The sequence below is a fragment of the Gracilinanus agilis genome, chromosome 2 (assembly GCF_016433145.1).
Source record: "Gracilinanus agilis isolate LMUSP501 chromosome 2, AgileGrace, whole genome shotgun sequence".
Taxonomy (NCBI): Eukaryota; Metazoa; Chordata; class Mammalia; order Didelphimorphia; family Didelphidae; genus Gracilinanus; species Gracilinanus agilis.
In genome coordinates, this window is record NC_058131.1 from 1388783 (window position 1) to 1407436 (window position 18654).

At 64.5% G+C, this 18654-nt stretch overlaps 1 protein-coding gene across 1 annotated transcript; it reads left to right on the plus strand.

Annotated features, from left to right (window-relative positions):
- Positions 1-5707: 5707 nt before the first annotated feature.
- APOB (apolipoprotein B) lies at positions 5708-18653 on the plus strand (the record flags this gene model as incomplete). The annotated part of the gene is made up of 18 exons (XM_044663286.1): positions 5708-5859; positions 6230-6268; positions 6761-6876; positions 8566-8711; positions 8935-9088; positions 9551-9706; positions 10694-10818; positions 11006-11091; positions 11561-11786; positions 12510-12737; positions 12938-13058; positions 13147-13293; positions 14118-14329; positions 15242-15479; positions 15825-16001; positions 16601-16792; positions 17998-18165; positions 18600-18653. Coding segments are annotated over exons 1-18 (2643 nt in total), but the record flags the coding sequence as incomplete, so codon positions are not given.
- Position 18654: the final 1 nt, after the last annotated feature.

Here is an 18654-nt window from a genome sequence, read left to right on the forward strand (position 1 = left end):
ACTTTTCTTGCCTAATTTCAAATTGATACCCAGAATAGCTGCACCAATTTTCAGCTCCACCAACAATGTACAAGTGTGTCTGTGTGCCTATCTGCCCCCTGACGCTGTTCTCATTCCCATCCTCCTGCGGATGATATTTCCTGAATGACGGCCCTCATGAGAGCTGGCAGCGCTGGGGGACGGACTGTCCCACTCACCTCGGTCCTTCCCAGCAACATTAATATATGTTGGGACCAGGGTTTTGTTCCTCCCAACCTGAGTGTCATCACTGGGAGAAGATGCCTGCTCGAAGGATGGATGTCTGCTGCGGGGAAGGGCTTGGAGTACCGCTGGGAATGCCGTCACCCACGGATGGTCCAGGCATTGTCTCCCGCCGTCTTGCTGTTCAATTCTGGGAGTAGCTCAGCTTGGATGATTGGTGCCTGGTACAGGGCTGGGGGAATGTGCGTGTTCATGTACACATGTGTTTGTGCCCACATATGTGTATCCCATCATCTCTCTGTCCGCCCCAGCTGAACACGGGCTCTGGAGTCCAGAAGTGTCTGAGTCTGGACCTGAATGTGGGTCCTCCTGGTGCCGGCAGCTCGACGACAACCGTGCCATCAGAGTGCCAGGGGCACTCCCCGTACAGCACCCCCACAGGTGCCCACAGCTACAGGCCCAAAGCGCAGAAGGGAAGCCTGAGGTGGCTACAGTGGCACAGCCCAGGTGGGGCCGAGCCTGAGGAGGCTCCCACTGCCCAAGGCAGTAACAGGCGGCAGGGGAGACGGCCCCAGCTGGCAAACATGCAGTGGCGTGGGCATGTGTACGGTCACTGGGGGGACCCTGGTGGGCCGAGGCAGGTCTCAGCTTCTCTTCTCTGCCTCAGCCCTCCCCTACAGTCCACAGCCGGGCCCCCCACATCCCGGCATCCGCCATCTTCTACCGCCCCCCTCCGGCCTGGCCCCTCGTGGCTCCTGCCCTCTCCTCCCTGCTTCTTTCCTCTTGGGCCTCCCCCTCCGGCTGCCACAGGGGCTCCCCGCAGGGACAGACTTGACCACGCTCCTGCAGGCCCTCAAAGTTCCCTTTGGAGGATTCAAAGCCTTCTCCTCCGCTGCAACACTGCAAGCTGGCTTCCCATCAGTGCCCACCGTTCTCTCCACCCTTGGGGCTTCAGTGCTGCCCGCTGCCCGGCTCTGCCTCCAGGAGCTCCTCGGGCCATGACCGCCCTCCCCAGGGAGGCCCTCCCTGCTCCCCCGTGGCGAGGCTCAAGTGGTTTGGGAGTTAGTGGCCAGAGGACGTGTCTGGTCCTGGAGGCCAGGGAGCTCCTTGCCCTCCCCTTCTGCACACCCCAAAGCTCCACAGGCTATGGCTGGCCAAGGCCAACCCCTCTGCGCCCCCAGAAGACAGGGGGCCTCAGCACCCCCTTCCAACCTCCATGCTCTCCCTATCGGTGGCTTCCTTTCTGGCTGCCAGCAAACAGCCAAGCTCCGAGAAAGGCCCTGGCCAGAGCTGCTGGGACATCCCGGAGAAATGGGCCCCGACTCCCCAGGACTGCCCCTTCCTTCTATCTCTCACCCAAAGCCTGCGCTGAGGGTGCCCATCTCCCCACTGCACGGAGGCATGGGTGGCCTCTTCTCTAGCCTCTGGGATGCCATCTCCTCAGGATGCCGTCTCCTCGCCCTGCCCCATCTCTGCCCCCCAAATGGGAAGGGAGGGCAGGGTGCCCTCTTTTCTCTCTCACTGACGAGTGCTGTGGTGCCCGCACCCGGTCCAGTGCCCAGCACACAGAGGGCACTTGATACATGCTTCTCTGCTGGCTTAGAATTCTATCATGAATTCTTATCATTCCCTTATGGCTTGGTTGTGGGCAGGAGTGGTGACAGTGTGGCATCCGCACCCTGGCACAGCTCGTACAAACTGGAGAAAAGCTTGGCATGGAACGGGCTTTCCCATCTCTGGCCTCTGAGTCAAGGAGGACACAGCAACCAATAGCAAAGGGCCATCTGTGGGATGCTGGCTTGTGGTCCAAAGAAGACTGCAGGAAGGGACATGCCCAAAGTACTGGGTCCCGGGGCTGGGTCTGACCCCTCAGCCAAGGGCCTGGGATGGGCTGGGGGCAGACACGGCCCCCAGGAAGAGCCGAATGCTTCCTGAGCGGAGCCTGCCATCCCCAGGGGTGGGTGCTTTATGAGGTGACGGGGGCCATGGAGGGCCAGGAGCCAGAAGCCCCTTCCCCAAGGACACTATCAAGGGGCAGCGAGGTCATGGGGGCAGTCATGGAAGTCAGTCTGGGAAGGGACCCCTCGGAGTGTCTCAGCCCTCTGGTCTTGTGGCTGACTAGGCCCCAGTCAGGAGAGGGAAAGTGCCTTGGCCAGGGTCACAGAACTGGGGGCACTGTGCCCCCCACCCTCTGCTGTTGCTGCCGCTACCACCTGGGATTGGGGGCCACTTCTGACACATGCCCAAGCTGAGGATTCTGGCAACATACTCCAGACGGACCTGGGCAAGCCCTGGAGGCTCCCACTGACTATGGTCCATGTCTGTCTAGTGTGTGACAACCTGACAAACCTGGGCAAATACCACAAGGTAGTAAACAGCTGATGGAGCATTTGCTCTCAGTGCCATTTTCTCCAGCCACAGAAGCTACCTTCTGAGCACTTGGATTAAGTCTTGGATCTGGGCCTCAGTTTTGTCCCCTATAAAATGGGCACACACTGGATGAATGGGAAAGAAAGTTTTGAACCAGAGGCAGCATGAATAGGCAATTTTCAGATAAAGAAATAAAAACTGTCAATAAGTACATGAAAAAGTGTTCTAAATCCTTCCTGATTAGAGAAATTCAAATTAAAACAACTCTGAGGTACCATCTCACACCTAGCAGACTGGCCAATATGGCAGCAAAGGAAAGTAATAAATGTTGGAGGGAAGGTGGAGTTGTGAATGAATCCAACCACTCTGGAAGGCAATTTGGAACTATGCCCAAAAGGCTTTAAAAGACTGTCTGCCCTTTGATCCAGCAATATCACTGCTGGGTTTGTACAGCTTGTACAAAAATATTTATAGCTGCACTCTTTGTGGTGGAAAAAAAGCTGGAAAATGAGGGGATGCCCTTCAATTGGGGAATGGCTGAACAAGTTGTGGTATCTGTTGGTGATGGAATACTATTGTGCTGAAAGGAATAATGAACTGGAGGAATTCCATGTGAACTGGAAAGACCTCCAGGAATGGATGCAGAGTGAAATGAGCAGAACCAGGGGAACATAGCACACAGAGACTGATAGGTTGTAGCACGATTGAATGTAACTGACTTTGATATTAGCAACAATGTGATGACCCAGGACAATCCCAAGAGACTGAGGAGAAAGAATGTATCCACATCCCGAGAAAGAACTGTGGGAGCAGACATGCAAAAGAAAAACAATTGCTTGATCACATGGTTCAAAGGGCATATGGCTGGGGATGTGGAAATGGGTCTTGATCGATGATGTATATTAAACCCAGTAGAATTGCTCATTGGCTACAGGAGCGGGGGAGGGAAAGAACATGAATCATGCAACCATGGGAAAACATTGTTTAATCATTAATTAAAACTTAAAGATTTAAAATGTAAAATTAAAAAAAAAAGATTTAAACCAGAGGTATGGCTACGGATGCCAACTGTGACCCTCCTGCCCTCCCTGGTTGGGGCTATAATCCAAATCTTCCCCTCCCACAATCCCACTCTAAGCTGTGGGTAGAGACTGTGAAGAGGTACAGTGGTCAGAGTCTGGGACCAGGCTTCAGGACTCCCTGACGCCATTTTGGAGATTTCTTGGCCAAGATACTGGAGTGGCTGACCATTTCTTCAGCATGTTTTACAGATGAGGAAACTGCAGGACCCTGGACAAGTCACTTAACTTGTTTCCATTTCCTCATCTGTCAAAAAGGAGATCCAAAGAGTACTGCCCTCCCAGGGCTGAAGTGAGGGTCCAGTAGATACTAGTTAGGAGGCACTGTGCACCCATTTTAGAGGGCTGGATAAGGGTGGCCAGCATACCCAAGGCCCCCAGTTGTGGTCTGTGACTTCCTAGAGGCAGTGGGGGCTGCTGGACATGGTTTGGAGAAAGCCCTGAGGCTGAGGGTGAAGGGCCTTCCTCCTGAGTCCTGCCCTGCAGCCCCCGAGGCTGCCCAGACCAGCAGAGGCCTTTCCTGCTGCCCAGCATGTGCCTGCGTCCCTTCCAACTCTGGGGCCTCAGAGAAGGGGGAAAATGCTGGTGACTCCAGCCTGATCCTCTGCTTCTCCAGCTCCTGCTGGCCTGGCTTTCTTCTGCTCTGTGCCTGAGCTCTGCTCCTGCTTCTGCTTCCTTCATACAAATTCTTCTGAATGCCCCGGGCAGCAGGCACTCACCTCTCACCCACCTGGTTTCCAGGCTCGCTACCACAAAAGGGGCGGCTGCCACCGTTCTGGGACTGATGGGCCCTTCTTGGTGCCCTGGGCACGTCCTCCTGGGGACAGATAGGGAAGCTGCAGGAATGGCTTAAGCATGCTTGTCTCTTTCCTGTTCCCACCCTGACTGCGGGTGTTGGTGCCCACTGAGGCAGAGCTTCCCCTGGGCAAAGACGGGAGCTACGCGGCCTGCCGGCTCCCAGAGACGTCCCAGAGGCTCTAGTTACTGACTGCTCACCCACAGTCCCTCCCAGTTCTGGGGGTCTGAGGCTTCTCTACAAGTCACTTGGTTCATCTTCGCCAGGTTGCCCAGTGGTCAGTGAAACCCCCGAGCCTCTCGGGCAGGAATAGCTTAGTGTGCGGGAGTCGGGCCATTTCTCAGCTTGCCCCATCACCCTGTCTGGAGGAACGGCACATGGCACCCTTGGGTCAGTGGCCCGCAGGCCTGGCTTTCAGGGACACTGTGGGGCCATGAGGGTGACGGCCATTTTCTAGATGGAGAGCTGAAGCCTTGGGGATGAAATGACCTGTCCAGGGTCAGTAGAGTCCAGGCTATTCCCTCCCCCAGGCCAGGAGCCATCCACGATGCCCCAGGCCTGCTCCCTCCCCCCAGGGCTTCCCGAAATGCTGTCTGAGGTCTTGGTGAGGAATGCAGGAGCCCCTGGGGAGGCCGAGGGGAGGCCCTGACCCATGGAGGCCAAGGAGGGCTTCTTGTCCCTCGGTTTGCCCCCTCGCAGAGTGGTTGGGCAGGATGCCCCTACGGACACGGCCTGCTCCTCTGGCCAAGCCTCGGAGGCTGAGGCTGCTGGGAGCCCTGGCCCGGGGCCCTAGAGAGGCTCTCAGAGCCACAGCCCCGAAGCGGTCAGTGTGAAGGGCCAGCAGGGTCTTCTGTGCCCTGGGCCAGCTGGCAGAGGAGTGTGGGAAGGGCCGAGGGGCTCCTGGGAGGGCTGGGGGCTCGGGCAAGGGTTCGAGTCATTTTCTGTGTTCTGACAAAGTGGGTGCTGCCGGGGTCCTTGTCTGCCTCAGTCTCCCAGCCTAAGGTGGGCTGGGGGCCTCCTCCTCCTCCTCCTCCACTGCTCCTGGAGCCCTGGGAGGGGGCCCTTCCAGACCGCCTCTGCCCTCCCCACAGGGGCCCCAGGCCAGGCACAAGAGTGTGGAAATGCGGGGAGGACCCGGGCCTCTGCCCTTTGGACCTTTTGCAATCTTCTGTGAACTGCTTATCCCAGGGAGCTCCGCGGCGCGGGACTATATAAGGGCGGCTCCAAGAGAGGGGGCTCATTCCCCCCCGGACCAGGCAGCCAGCAGGAAGAGCCGCTGCCCAGAGAGGACCCACCGAGCGAGCACCCAAAGGCCCAGAGAAGAGCGGCAGGAGGCCCCCTCCCGGCCGGCCGCCATGGCCCCCCCGGGCCGACTCCTGCTCCTGCTGCTGCTCCTGGCTGGCAGCTCTTCTCGTGAGTGCTGGCCCTGGGCACGAACTGGGCGCAGGGTGGGCACGAGCTGGGCGCAGGGTGGGCACGAGCTGGGCACAGGGTGGGCACGAGCTGGGCGCGGGGTGGGCACGATCTGGGCACAGGTCTGATCTGGAGAAATGGGCCGGGCAGCCCCCCAGCTGTGGCCCCCATCACGCTCCAGGCCGGCTGAGCCTCTGGGAAGGGCGCAGCGATGATGCCCAGGGCGAGGCAGAGAGCCTCGGAGAAGGGCTGGGCATCGCCCTGAGAGCGGACGGCGCTGATGCCCGGGGCGGACACTTGGGGGGCTGGGAGGCGGCTCTGGGGCCCTGCGGGGTGCTGGGGCCGCCCTGACTTCTCTCTTCTCTTGCAGAAGAGGAGGGGGCAGAGAACCACAGCCCGAGCTGTCCCAGTAAGTGTCCGAGGAGCCTGGGGGGGTGGGAGGAGGGAGTGGGGTTCGGGGAGCGCCCTCCCCCCTCTGCCGCTCCGGGCCGATTAATCATTGATCAGCTCGGAGGCCCCCCACCCCCACCTGCCTGTTTGCTCGTCCCCTCCCCCGCTCGGGACCTTTGGTGCTGGGGGGCGCCGCTGCGGCCGGTCCTGGTCAAATACGGAGCTTTGGCGCCACCTGCTGGCCGGAACTACTCTCTGCCTGCCGCTCCCCACAGCCCGCTCTGGCCCTTAGGCCGGGCTTGGCCCTGTCCGCTCCCTTCATGGCTGGGCCGGCCCGCAGGTGTGTGGGCACAGGAGCCGGGCACCCCCGGGGGAGCTGTGCCCAGCAGTCGCCAGTCCCCGGGGCCCTGGCAGTGCCCCCCAGCTCGGGTCTTGAGTTCGAGGGTTCCGTCCGGCTCCTCCTCTCCCCTCGGGAGCTCGGGGAGCCCCAACTGCCATGTTGTCTTTGCAGAAGATTCGACCCGCTTCAAACACCTCCGGAAATACGTGTACAGCTATGAGGCCGAGAGCGCCAACGCCGTGGCGGGCACCGCAGACTCTCGCAGTGCCACCAAGATCAACTGCAAGGTCCGTGGCTCCAGGGGTGCCAGGGGAGGTGGGGCCCCAGGCTGCCCGGCCTCCGTCGGCCAGCTCTCTGTCCAGCTCTTAGCGTGGTGCCCGGCATGTAGGAGGCACTTGATGAGCCCTTGTTGCCCCCCTGCCCACCTGGCAGCCCGGAAACTGCCCTGTCACACTGCAGCGGGGGGCACACGGGAGGGGGCAGGGGAGAGGCCGGGGGCCAAGCTTCGGCGTCTCTGCCCGCCGGCTCCTTGCCAGCTCCGGGCACTCTGCGGAGCCAGAGGGGCTGCCGCTCGCTTGGATTTTGAGGGGGGAGCTTGGGCAGCGCCCCAGGAGGGGGACGCGGATCTCTTCCCTGGGAGCGGGTTTGCGGGTGCCCTGGACCCCAGAGTCCCCTTGGTCTGGTCGGGGTTGGCACGCTTCCCTGCCCTGCCTTTGCTGCTGCCTCCGGGGGAGCTCGGGCAGGCTTGGGCCGCCTCTGCCCACTCCAGAGTGGCTCTGCCAGCCCCGCTGAAGATGTGGGCGGCTGGGGCGAGCTCTGGTGGTTCTGATACCCAGGCCTGCTGGCTGGCCCACGGGGCGGAGGACTGAGTGCTCCAGCCCCAAAGTCTTCCCCAGAACACGGGGATGGCGCTCTGTTGACTGTTATGGTCCTCTGGGCTGCCACAGCGGTCCCTGGGGCAAACGCTGGCACGCAGGGCCACAGGAGGGTCACTCCCCCCCCCCCCCAGAAGCTTCCAGTTCAGGCAGGAAGAAAAGCAGACGTGAGCAGGTGGCAAAGACTAGCGGCATGCTGGGAGGCTCTGGCTAAGGAGGGGGCAATCCAGGAAGGCCCCCTGGGAGAGGGGGCCAAGTGCAGAACAGCATTAAGTGGGAGGTTTCCTGCCTGGAGGCCTGAAAGAACAGGAAATCTAGAGGCGGAGGGTCTGGGGGCAGACCTGCAGGCAGGACCCTCAGTCAGAGCCGGGCCAGACTGGCGGTTCTGCTGAGCAGGCAAGGCGGGCATGGCACGGGCTGGCAGAGGCCAAGCTCTGGAGTCACCGGAGCGCCCCAACGCATCGGGTGAGGAGTAGGGGCAGGCCCGGGGCGTCTGCTTGGGCACGGGAGGAGGAGCCGGCCTCGCAGAGGCCACGGGGGGCAGAGGAGGCCTTCGCTGCCTCTCCTGGCCCCCCTGCCTGGCCCTTGACCCCTGGGCCAAGTCAGACTGACTCGAGGCTCAGCAGGGAGCCACCTTAGCGGGTGGGGGCGCTCTCCTAGCCCCCTTTGCCCGCAGACGCCCCCGGCACCCACTCCCAGAACCTCGAGGCAGCCTGGGCCCAACGGACCTGCTGCTCACTCTTAGGAGGCGCAGCCAGTGCGGCCACAAGCACGGGGGCTTCTCCCCGACCCCTGTCCGAGGCTCCACAGCTTCTGCCTGGCTGCTTGGCCCGCTGTGGTCAGAGGAGACCCCAAACAGCGCCCACAAACAGCTGCGGGGGCCTAGGCGGTCCCCCGAGGTACAGCCAAGGGGCTCTCCCCGGCCTTCGGCCCCCCACGGGACGGCGGCTCCATTGTGTAGACGAGCAGAGCGAGTCCCAAGGCTGCCCCGGCCGGGCTCCCCAGGACAGCCGGGCTCCCCGGGCCACCCCGGCTGGGCCACCCCGGCTGGGCCACCCCGGCTGGGCTCGCCTCATCGTCGCGGGCCGTCTCTCTCCCCAGGTGGAGCTGGAGGTCCCCCAGCTCTGTAGCTTCATCCTGAGGGTGAGCCAGTGCACCCTGAAGGAGGCGGCCGGCTTCAGCGCGGAAGGCAAGGCCCTGCAGAGGAAGACCAAGAACTCGGACGAATTCTCCGAAGCCATGTCCAGGTGAGGGTCCGAGGCCTCGGCAGGGCCAGAGTCTCTGCGCCCGCCTGGTCCAAAGCCGCCGTCTAGTGCCCGAGGGGGGCGTCACGGGGAAGGGGCAGAGGCAGCATTTGCACTCAGATCACCCGGGTTCCGTCCCCTTCGCTCCCCAAGGGGAGGAGGGGCCGAGGGGGCGTCTGTGGCCCCGGAGAGCCCCGGCCTCCAATGGCATCTCTCCGGGGGCCAGGTACGAGCTCCGGCTCAGCATATCCGAGGGGAAGAAGGTGCTTCTGTACCCCGAGAAGGAGGAGCCGGCCCACATCCTCAACATCAAGAGAGGCATCATCTCGGCCCTGCTGGTGCCCATGGAGACGGACGAAGAGAAGCAAGAGCTGCCTGTGGTGAGGCTCCCCTCGGCCGCTCGCTCACGCCCATCCACCAACCGGACAGGGACCGCGAGGGCATTCTGGGCTCTCCCGAGCCCCTAAACTGAGGCAGGAGCAGAAGTGACTCGCCCAAGGGCACACGGCCAGCGCCTGCTCTCTGCTCCCTCTGTGCCGGTCACCCTGCTGGCAGGCCTTGAGATCAGCCCCCAAGAACCGCAGCGCCCGATGGTGCCCGGGCATCCACCCTCTCCAGGTCCCTGTCCCACCCCTGCAGAGCCCTGCCTGGCAGATGCCCTCTGGCCAGAGCGGAATCCCCCAAACCGAGCTCAGCTTGGGCCCGAGGACTTCCTGCAGACCCCACTTGTGGCCACCCTGCCCGGGCAGGAGGCTCCCCCCGGCCCATCTACGCCTGCCCCGGGGCCCCCGCCGCCCTCGGCCCCTCTGCCCTGCCCCAACGCCGCCTCCTTTCCCGCCCAGGACACGGCCTACGGGAGCTGCCCCAGCGTCGTCACCGTCCAAGCACGAAAAGGGAACGTCGCCACCGAGATGACCATCCAGAGAAACCTGGAGAAATGCGACGGATTCCGGCCCGTCAGCAAGGCCGCCAGTCCCATCGCCCTCGTCCGAGGCCTGGTGAGTGCCTGGCAGCGCCGGGGGCCCCGCCGTGGTCAGCCAGGCTTGGGGGGCTCTGAGGCCACGTGGCGGGACCCACCGGCTCCTGCTCGCCGGGGCTTCTCACAGGCATCAACGAGGATGTCCCCGGCCCTCGGGGGAGGCGGGCAGCCGGGCCAGGGCCACAGGGAGGCCGCTGACCCCAGGCTCCGGCCAGAGCCACGTAGGCCCTGGGGGGGGGCAGCTTCGGCTCTGCTCCTCCATCCTCCTGCTGGTTGGTCTGCAGGGCTTTGGGGGGTCCTTTGTCGGCCCCCACTAGAGGGTCAGCTCCTTGAGGGCGGAGCCTGTCCTCGTCTGGCCTGGCACCGTGCGGGCACACAGGGTGAATGAGGGAATGAATGAGTAAGAATGAAGTGCTTGCTCTAGTGTTTGCAGATACAAAAGAGAAAGGCTGAGGGGATGCCTTCTCTTCAGGGGTGCACGCTAACTGGGGGAGACAGCCTGGAAAAGAGAGGCCTGAGGGCTCAGGCCCAGCCCGGGGGGCCCAGGCAAGGCCAAGAGGGCCCAGGCAAAGCCCGGGGGGCCCAGGCAAGGCCAGGGAGTACCAGGCAAGGCCAGGAGGGCTCAGGCCCAGCCCGGGGGGCCCAGGCCAGGCTAGAGGGGCCCGGGCCAGGGCAGCGGGAAAGCTTCCTCTAGGTGGCAGAGGAAGAGCACATGAAGAAGCAGGGATAAATGCTCATTGGCTGAGTGGCCGCCTCAAACAGGCCTTGGTGGGGTGCCCGCTAGTGCTGTGTGCCCAGCTCTGGCACAGGCTGGGCTGGGGGGGGCTTCCTGGGGCTGCTGGCCCCAAAGGCACACTCGCCATTAATAAGAAGCCGCGGCAGCAGCAGGGGGAGATGCCGAGGGGCGCAGTGGGGGGGGGGGTCCTCGCCGGCCCCTGGCCACAGGCCTCTGAGCCGGAGTGGGGAGAGCCTCGGGGTGGAGCCGGTTCCCACTTGTCGTGCCCAGGGCGGCCCCTTGTCCAGGCTGCTCAGCAGCGAGCAGACGTGCCAGTACACTCTGGACCCTCGGAGGAAGCACGTGGCAGAAGCCGTCTGCAGGGAGCAGCATCTCTTCCTGCCCTTCTCCTCCAAGTAAGCTTCGTGCCCAGCCCTGCCCTGCCCGGGGGCGGCCCCAGGGGAGGGAGCTCGAGCTGGAGGGGGCCCAGGGCAGGGGCAGGGCCAGGAGGGGCCCCATTGGGGAGGCCTCCCGGCTGGGGCGGCCCTGGGGGGAGGCGGAGGACGGGGTCCCCAGCGGGCGGCTGAGGGCTCTGCTCTGCAGGAATCAGTACGGCCTGGCGGCCCACGTCACGCAGACCCTGAGACTCGAAGACGCCCCCAAGATAAACAGCCGCTTCTTTGATGAAGGTGGGCTGAGGGCCCAGGAGGGGGGCTGGCCGGTGGGGGGAGGCCCGTAAGCAGAGGCACTGAAGGGCAAAGCCAGCTGCGGCCTGCGTGGGTGGGCTGGGCTCTGGGAGCAACAGCAGCCCCCGAAGGGTCCCTGGGTTTGGGCCAGAGAGTGAGCAGGGGGGCCTTACCCCCTCCCGGGTGGCTCCCCTCCGCCTCGGCCACCCGGCCGGGCTCACTCGGGGCAGAGCGGCCTGTGGGAATCTGGATCGGGAGCGGGAGGCCCGGGGAGAGGAAGTGACCTTCCCAACGGCCTGGGCATCGGGGAGGCTGAGGCTGGGCTCGGGGGTAGTGAGCTCCCCGGGAGCCCAAAGGGCCCACCAGAGCGGGGACGTGGTAGAGGAGGTCCCTGGGTGGGGCGGGCGGGGGCAGAGACTCGGGAGGCCCCTTCGCCGCTGAGATCCTGCCCGGCGCTCTCCCCCTCTTCCAGCAGCTTCCCAGACGGCAGGGCTGGCCGTGGAGAGCACGCAGGCCCTGGCCCCCCCCAAGCAGGAAGGGGAGACGCTGGTGAAGACCCTCCAGGACATGCAGAAACTGTCCGCCTCGGGCCAGAACGAGGCCAGGGCCAACCTCTTCAGTAGCCTGGTCAGGGGCCTGCGAGGGCTCCGGGAGGACGCCGTCACCTCGCTTCTGCCCAAGCTTCTCGAGGTCTCCAGGTAAAGCCCGGGGTGGGGCGGGGGGCGATGCCAGGAGACGGCCCGGCCTGGGGCTGGCAGGACTGAGAAAGCCAGAGGAGACCACACTGGCCACCAGCTGGCTGGAAGCCCCCCGTTCTGTGTGAGGGAGCTGGGAGGTTCCAGACGGGGGGAGGCGCTCCGTGTCCGTCCTTACTCCGGCCTGTGAGACACGGCCATCCGGGCCCAGACAAAGGCGGGGAGGGGGCAGCCCGGGAGAGGTCACTGGACTGAAGCCAAGCCTTGGCCTGGCCTAAGAAAGAAATGAACTGTAGGCGAGTCGAGGATGGCAGAGGCAGGAACCCAGGACCTGCGGGAAGGAGATGGGGGGTTCCCAGTGTCGGAGGTGACCCGACGGCTGGGAAGTGGGGAGGGGGGCGTCAGGGGAGGCTGAGGCCTGGGGCTGGTTGCTGCCCAGGGTGGGGAGGGGTGGGGAAAGTTCCTGGGAAGGGGCAGGACCGGGGCAGGGCCAAGAAGGATGGGCTGGACCGAGGAGGGATGGAGCCAGAAAGGGGGTTTCCGGACAGCCAAGGCCAGAGGACTCCTGGGTACAAAGGAAGGCCCTGCCCTCGCTGTGGGGGGCTCTCGGCCTCCTGGGGGACAGAGGTGCCCAGAGGCCGGCACGTCTGGAGACACCGGTCAGGCCGGAGCGGGCGGCGGGGAGCTGACGAGCCGGGCCTTCCTTGTGGCCTCTTGTCCCCCCAGCCCCGTCACCCTGCAGGCCTTGGTGCAGTGTGGACAGCCCCAGTGCTACACGCACATCCTGCGCTGGCTGAAAAGCGAGAAGGCCAACCCCGTGCTGGTGGACGCCGCCTCGTACGTCGTGGCCCTCCTGCCCAGTCCCTCTGCCCAGACGCTTCAGGACATCTTCCGAGCGGCCCGGGAGCGGCCCAGCCGCGTCACGCTTTATGCCCTGAGCCACGCGGTGAACAAGTGAGTGTCCCCCGGACGGAGGGTCAGTGGCCTCAGGGCAGACCTGGCAGCGCCGCCCGTCCAGCTCTCCTCCACACGGTGCTTTGAGATCAGAAAGCCTCTTCCCTTCGCAGACTGGCACCCAGGCAGAGGGGGGCCCTGAGGCCCGGGGGGCCCTGCCCAGCACCCCAGGGCCCCCTAACTCTGCTCTTTGCTCCCAGCTTCTACACGGAGACCCCCGCGGCGAGCCAGGAGCTGAAGGACATCGCCGACTACTTGATGTCCCGGCTGGGGAGCGAGTGTGCAGCGGGCAGCGAGCAGGACACCTACCTGACCCTGAGGGTAGGCCGGAGCCCCCCACGCCGAGCCCTGCCTCGGGGCCCCGGGCCGTCCGCCCGTCCCTCACACTGGCGTCTCCTTCCCCTGGCAGGTCATCGGCAACATGGGCAGAGCCCTGGAGGAGGCGAGCCCCCAGCTCAAGGCTTCCCTCCTGAAATGCGTCCAGGGCCCGGCGCCGGCCCCGGCCGTGCAGAAAGCCGCCATCCAGGCCCTCCGGAAGATGGAGCTGACGGAGGAGGTGAGGCCATGGGTGACGGACGGGCCGGGGCCAGGGGCTGGCTTGAGCCCCACCTGCTAGCCTCGGTGGGCATTTCCGGGGCCCGACGACAGGGTTGGCCTGGGCCCCCGAGCTGGGGAGGAGGCAGCGACTTCCAGGCCCCCAGAGGGCAGGGGCCAGGCGCCCGCTGTGCCCGGGGTGCCCCATGCCCTCCCTGTTCTCCCCCTCGCCGGGTCACAGCAAGGCAGAGGACGTGAAGGATGGGGGACTCCGTCTGTGGTCTTTCTGCTCCTTTCTCGACGGAGAACGGAGTGGAAGGGAAAAGGCGATGCCGCGCTCCGGCCTCGGGTTAACGGCACACTGAGTGCCTCCTGCGTGCCCGCTGCGGGCCTGGGTCTGGGCTGGCCTCTGTGGCCGCGGAGCAGAGCACGGGGGGAGGATACTGGCCCAAGAAGGGCTGGGTCCAGCCCGGGGGGGCTGAGGGGCTCAGGGGTTAGAGCTCTGGGTCCGGATTCAGGAAACCTGAGTTCAAATCTGGCTGGGTGACCCTGGGCAAGTCACTTAATCCCCGAGTGCCTCTGCTTCCTCCACGGTAAAAGGGGGATGAGCACAGCCCTGACCCACCTCAGGGCAGGTGGGAGACCCCGAAGGGACAAGAATTACAAAATGCTCCCCAGAGGCCGGGCACGCGGCAGGGACCGGCTCCCTCGGCGTCAGCCGTCCCCTTCTCTCCTGTCTAAGAAGGGCTCAGCCCGTGTCCAGGCGGTCACTTCAAACGGTTCTCCCAGCCTCCCCCAGGGTTGTCTGACCGGTAAAACTGGGCTCCCCTTCTGTTTGGGCTGCAGGTCCAGAGCGTCCTTCTCCAGGCCTTCCTGGACGCCGCGGCGCCCGAAGAGAAGCGCCTGGCCGCCTACCTGCTGCTGATGAGGCGGCCGGCCCCGGAGAGCCTCCGCCGAGTGCTCGCTGCCCTGCAGACCGAGAGGAGCGAGCAAGTCAAGGCCTTCGTGGCCTCTCACCTGGCCAACATCTTGGGCTCCGAGGACCCCTACGTACAAGAGTGAGTCCCCGGGGACTCCCTGGTCAAGGGCCAAAGCGCCCCGCCGCCCCGCTCCCCTGAGGGGCCCCCAGGCGCAGAGCAAGGAGAGGCCCTTAGACAGGCTGAATCGTGAAGGCCCCAACGCCAGGCTGAGGGGCTCCCAGTCTAGCAGCGGGAGGGCATCGCTGAGGGCCTTGGAGTGGAAATCCGGCCCGGGCAGCCCTGGCGGGCAGGCAGGCAGTCAATACAAAGCACGGAGGAAGGTGGGCCAGTGGGGCCCCGCCCTCAGGGAGCTCCTGGGCCACCGGGAGACACAACCTGCAATCGGGGAGGTGTAGACGAGACCTTGACAGGCTGGGCTCGGGGCAGGCCCAGAGGAGGCACTAGAGGCCAGGATTGGGGAGAGAAGACCCGAGGAAGACCTCCTGGCCTCGAGCTGAGTCTGGAAGGAAGCCAGGAAATGGAGATGAGGGGGGCCAAGCAGAGGAGGGGCACAGGGGGAGCAGCTGGGAGGCCGGGGAGGCCACGAAGGGCTCTGAACACCCCGTAAGGCGCTTTGTATTTGATCCTGGAGCTAACAGGGAGCCACTGGGGCCTACTGAGGAGGGGGCGACATGGTCCCGCCTGGCCTTTAGGGAAATCTCTTTGGTGGGTGAATGGAGGATGGGCTGGGCTGGGGGGACCTGAGGCAGGCAGATCCCCCAGCTATTCCTGCACATCTGAGCATGAGAGAGGGAATGGGGGGTTGTGAGAGGAGAGGAGAGGAGGGGGCTGGGGACAGGGACTGGCGGGACAGGCTGGTGTCAGAGCACAGGAACCATGTCCTGAAGAAGACAGAAATGCCCCACCTTGGGCACCCCGCTCTGGGTTGGCCCCAGCCTAGGAGCAGGGCATCTTGGGAGTCCCAGCAAATCCTGATTTCCTTCGGTTTAGCCTCAGAAGCCAAGTGGAAGAAGCTCTCCAAGGCTCCCAGCTCCCCCTTGCCTCAGACTTCAGGAGGTTTTCCCAGAACTACCAGTTCTCCCAGATGTTCTCTATCCCCACAATGAGCCCCTTCTTGGTCAAGGCAGAGGGGAACCTCGTGTTGGACCCCCACAATTACCTCCCCAAGGAAACCATGCTGAAAACCACCCTGTCTGTCTTTGGCTTTCATCCCACAGACCTCTTTGAGGTAGGTCAAGCAGGCTGGAGCCTCCTCCGTGGGCACCCAAGGGTCCCTCCCTGGACCTTGCCCCAGACCACTGCCCTCTCCCTTGGGGCTGCCCCCAGAGTATGTCTCTAGACAGAGAAGGGCTCCGGGACAGCAGAGCCCAGCCCAGGGAAGGCAGGTGCCCTTTGGCCCCAGCTCTGGAGGCATCCATCTGCCCGAGGGAGTGGGCCCCCAAGGGGCTGGGGGGCACCCCTTCTCTGAGCAGCCTCCCCCTTCATGGCATCGGGCCAGGGCAGTTGCTGGAGGGGAGAGGAGCCTGTGGCCAGGGCTGGCCCCATCCACACTAACAGCCTCTTCTCTCCCCAGATCGGCCTAGAGGGGAAGGGCTACGAGCCCACCCTGGAAGCCCTCTTTGGGAAGCAGGGCTTCTTTCCCGACAGTGCCACCAAGGCCTTGTACTGGGTGGATGAGAGAGTCCCTGACCCAGTGTCCAAGGTCCTAGTGGACCACTTTGGCTACAGCAAGGACGAGAAAAGGGACCAGGTACTCCCCCGACCCCCGTGGGTCGCCCTGCTTCAGTCCGCCGCCCCCAGCATTCTTGCCCAGGAAAGCGATGTGGGTTCGCTGTCATTACCAGCTCCGGGTTCATGTAAGGTCGGGTCCCCAGCCCAGAGCTCCAGTGGCCAGCCCAGCCCGGGCTTCCTTGAGTGTTGCCAGGTCCCGGGGGACCCAGGAGGCCGGCTGAATGCTGGGTGTGTGCCAGCCTGGGTGCCAGCTTTCTTGGCGGGAAGCAGACCTGGCCCTGGCATCTCAGAGCAGGAAGGGGCCTGGCAGAGGGCATCCTCTCCCCCGCTCCCCAGCCCGCTTTGGGGCACTTCTGCTGGGGGGGGCCTTCCGAGAGCCCCCACTCAGTCTTCCTGTGGGAGACCCCCTGCAGACGTCCCCCACAGGCCAGGCCTTCGGACGCCTGTTTTCTTGACTTCTTTTGTGCGATTCTGGTGGGCCCCGACCTACGGTTTTCTGTGAGCCGCCCCCATGCCAGCTCCAGCGGGGGCTTCTGTCCCGAGGCTGGCGCCTCAGCGTCGCCGGCCGGAAGGGGCCGCCGGGCATCGGCCTCACCTCGCTTTCCTATACGTTTGCAGGACATGGTGAACGGCCTCATGCTCAACTTTCAGAGGCTTCTCCAGGACTTGGGGGCCAGGGAGGCCCCCGAGGCCCAAGCCTACCTGCGCGTCCTGGGCCAGGAGCTGGGCTACCTCAAGCTGGAGGACCTCAAGGTCTTGGGGGCGGCGCTGCTCAGGACCGTGAAGTCCTTGAAAGGCCTTCCTCAGCTGGTGAGTGGCCCGTGCCCGCCGCCCTGCCCACACGCTGCCCACGTCCCAGGCCAGCCCGTGCCAGTTTCTGGTCCCCATTCCGCGGCCGGCACGTGCCCGAGGGCCCCCGTGGAGAGCTGTGCCAGGTCGAGAGGGATGGGGCAGAGGAGACAGGAAAGGGATTCCGGGAATACTGGGGGAGGGCGATCCAAGACGGTCCCAGAAGGCTTCAGGAAGCTGAGCCTTGAAGGCAGACGAAGCAGAAGAGGAAGGAGGACAGCCTTGGTGTCCCGGGTGGCAGATGAGAGGGGTTGGCGGGGCAGACGCGGGACAGCTGGAGAAAGCTGAGAGGCAGGAGATGCCTCGGGCCATCAGCAATCATTTATTAAGCACTTCCAGCCCCTGGGGATGAGGGCCCAAAGCACAGACGGGCAGCATTCTCAGAGAGAGCCAGTCGGGGCTGGGCAGCCCTTGAACACAGGACCCCAAGGCTCCCGCCCTGGCGCTCCAGAATGCCCATGAACCCAGATGCAAAAGCAGCCACAGCTCACCCAGAGCCCCGAAGCCACGGGTCAGCCAGTGGGCGGCCACCAAGCATTTACTGAGCTCCGGCTGTGTGCCAGGAGTGCCAGCCAAGGCCATGCCCAGGCCCTGCCCTCGAGGAGCTTCAGACAGAGGGGCTGGGGGGGGGGTCACTGGCTTAGGGTGTGAGAGCTTTCCTGGAGCTCTCTGGGCCTTAGCGGGACTCTAAGGAAGGCAGGAGGCGGAAGCCAAGTCCTGGCACTCCTCACCCTTCTGAGAAGGGCCTTGGGGTCCCCAAACACACCTTCATAAGTCCACCCATTAGCCCACGGCACTGACTGCGTGCCAGGCTGAGCCTTGGCCCTTTTCCTCCGTTTGGTCCTCGCACCACCCTGGGAGAGGGTGTGATCATTCCCTTCATTTTGTAGTTGAGGAAACTGAGGTAGTTGGAGTTGGGGCTGGTTTTGAACTCAAGCCTTCTTGACGCGGGGCCTGGAGCTCTAACCCGAGCCACCCCCCTGCCCCGAAGGACTCCCAGTGCCGGGCACTGACAGCGGGCGTGCCGGGCCCCGAGCAGTGTGGGGGATCCTCGGGACAGACGGGAGGGTCCTGGACAGAAGGGCTGCCAGCGGCCATAAGCTGCGAGGCCGTCTGGGGGCTCTCTGGGGTCCCACGAGGTCAGCCCCACTGTGTGCCCATTGCAGATCGCCGAGGCCGTCACCCGAGGCTCGCAGGGCGACATGTTCCTTCACTACCTCTTCCTGGACACCACCATCGAGCTCCCCACCGGCGCCGGGCTGCCCCTCCAGCTGGCCACATCTGGCCTCTTCGTGCCCGGGCTCAGAGGCGGCCTGAAGCTTCAAGTGGCCGACGTGAGTGCCGAGGGGGGCGGGAGGCCGGGCCAGGGCACCCGGGAAGGCTGGGGCTCGGCCGGCTCCCGCAGCCCCTTCCCGGGGGCGCAGAGGGTGGGCCTGTCTCCATTCTAGCGGCGAGATGACAGGCTGCAGGGTCTGAGGACCCTCCCAGGGTTCCGTGGTTAGACGAGGCCACCAAGGCCTGCCAATGCCTTGGGCCAGGGCTGGGAATGGCCTTGGAGACTCGGAGGCCCTCCAGGCAGCCCAGGCACAGCAGGGGCCAGGAGGAGGCCGGGCCCTGCTTCAGGGAGGGCCCCCAGACCTCCTGGAGTCAGAAGGACCCTCCCTGGCACCATGCCCAGCCCCTGCCCTCTCTGCTGCGGCTCTCGTCGGGAGGCCGAGGGGCCGGCGGGCCTGGCGCTGAGCCTCCCTCCCCTCTCCGTCCCCCACAGAAGCGGGCAGAGCTGGTGGCCCGGCCCTCCCTGTCCGTGGAGCTGGTGACCCACG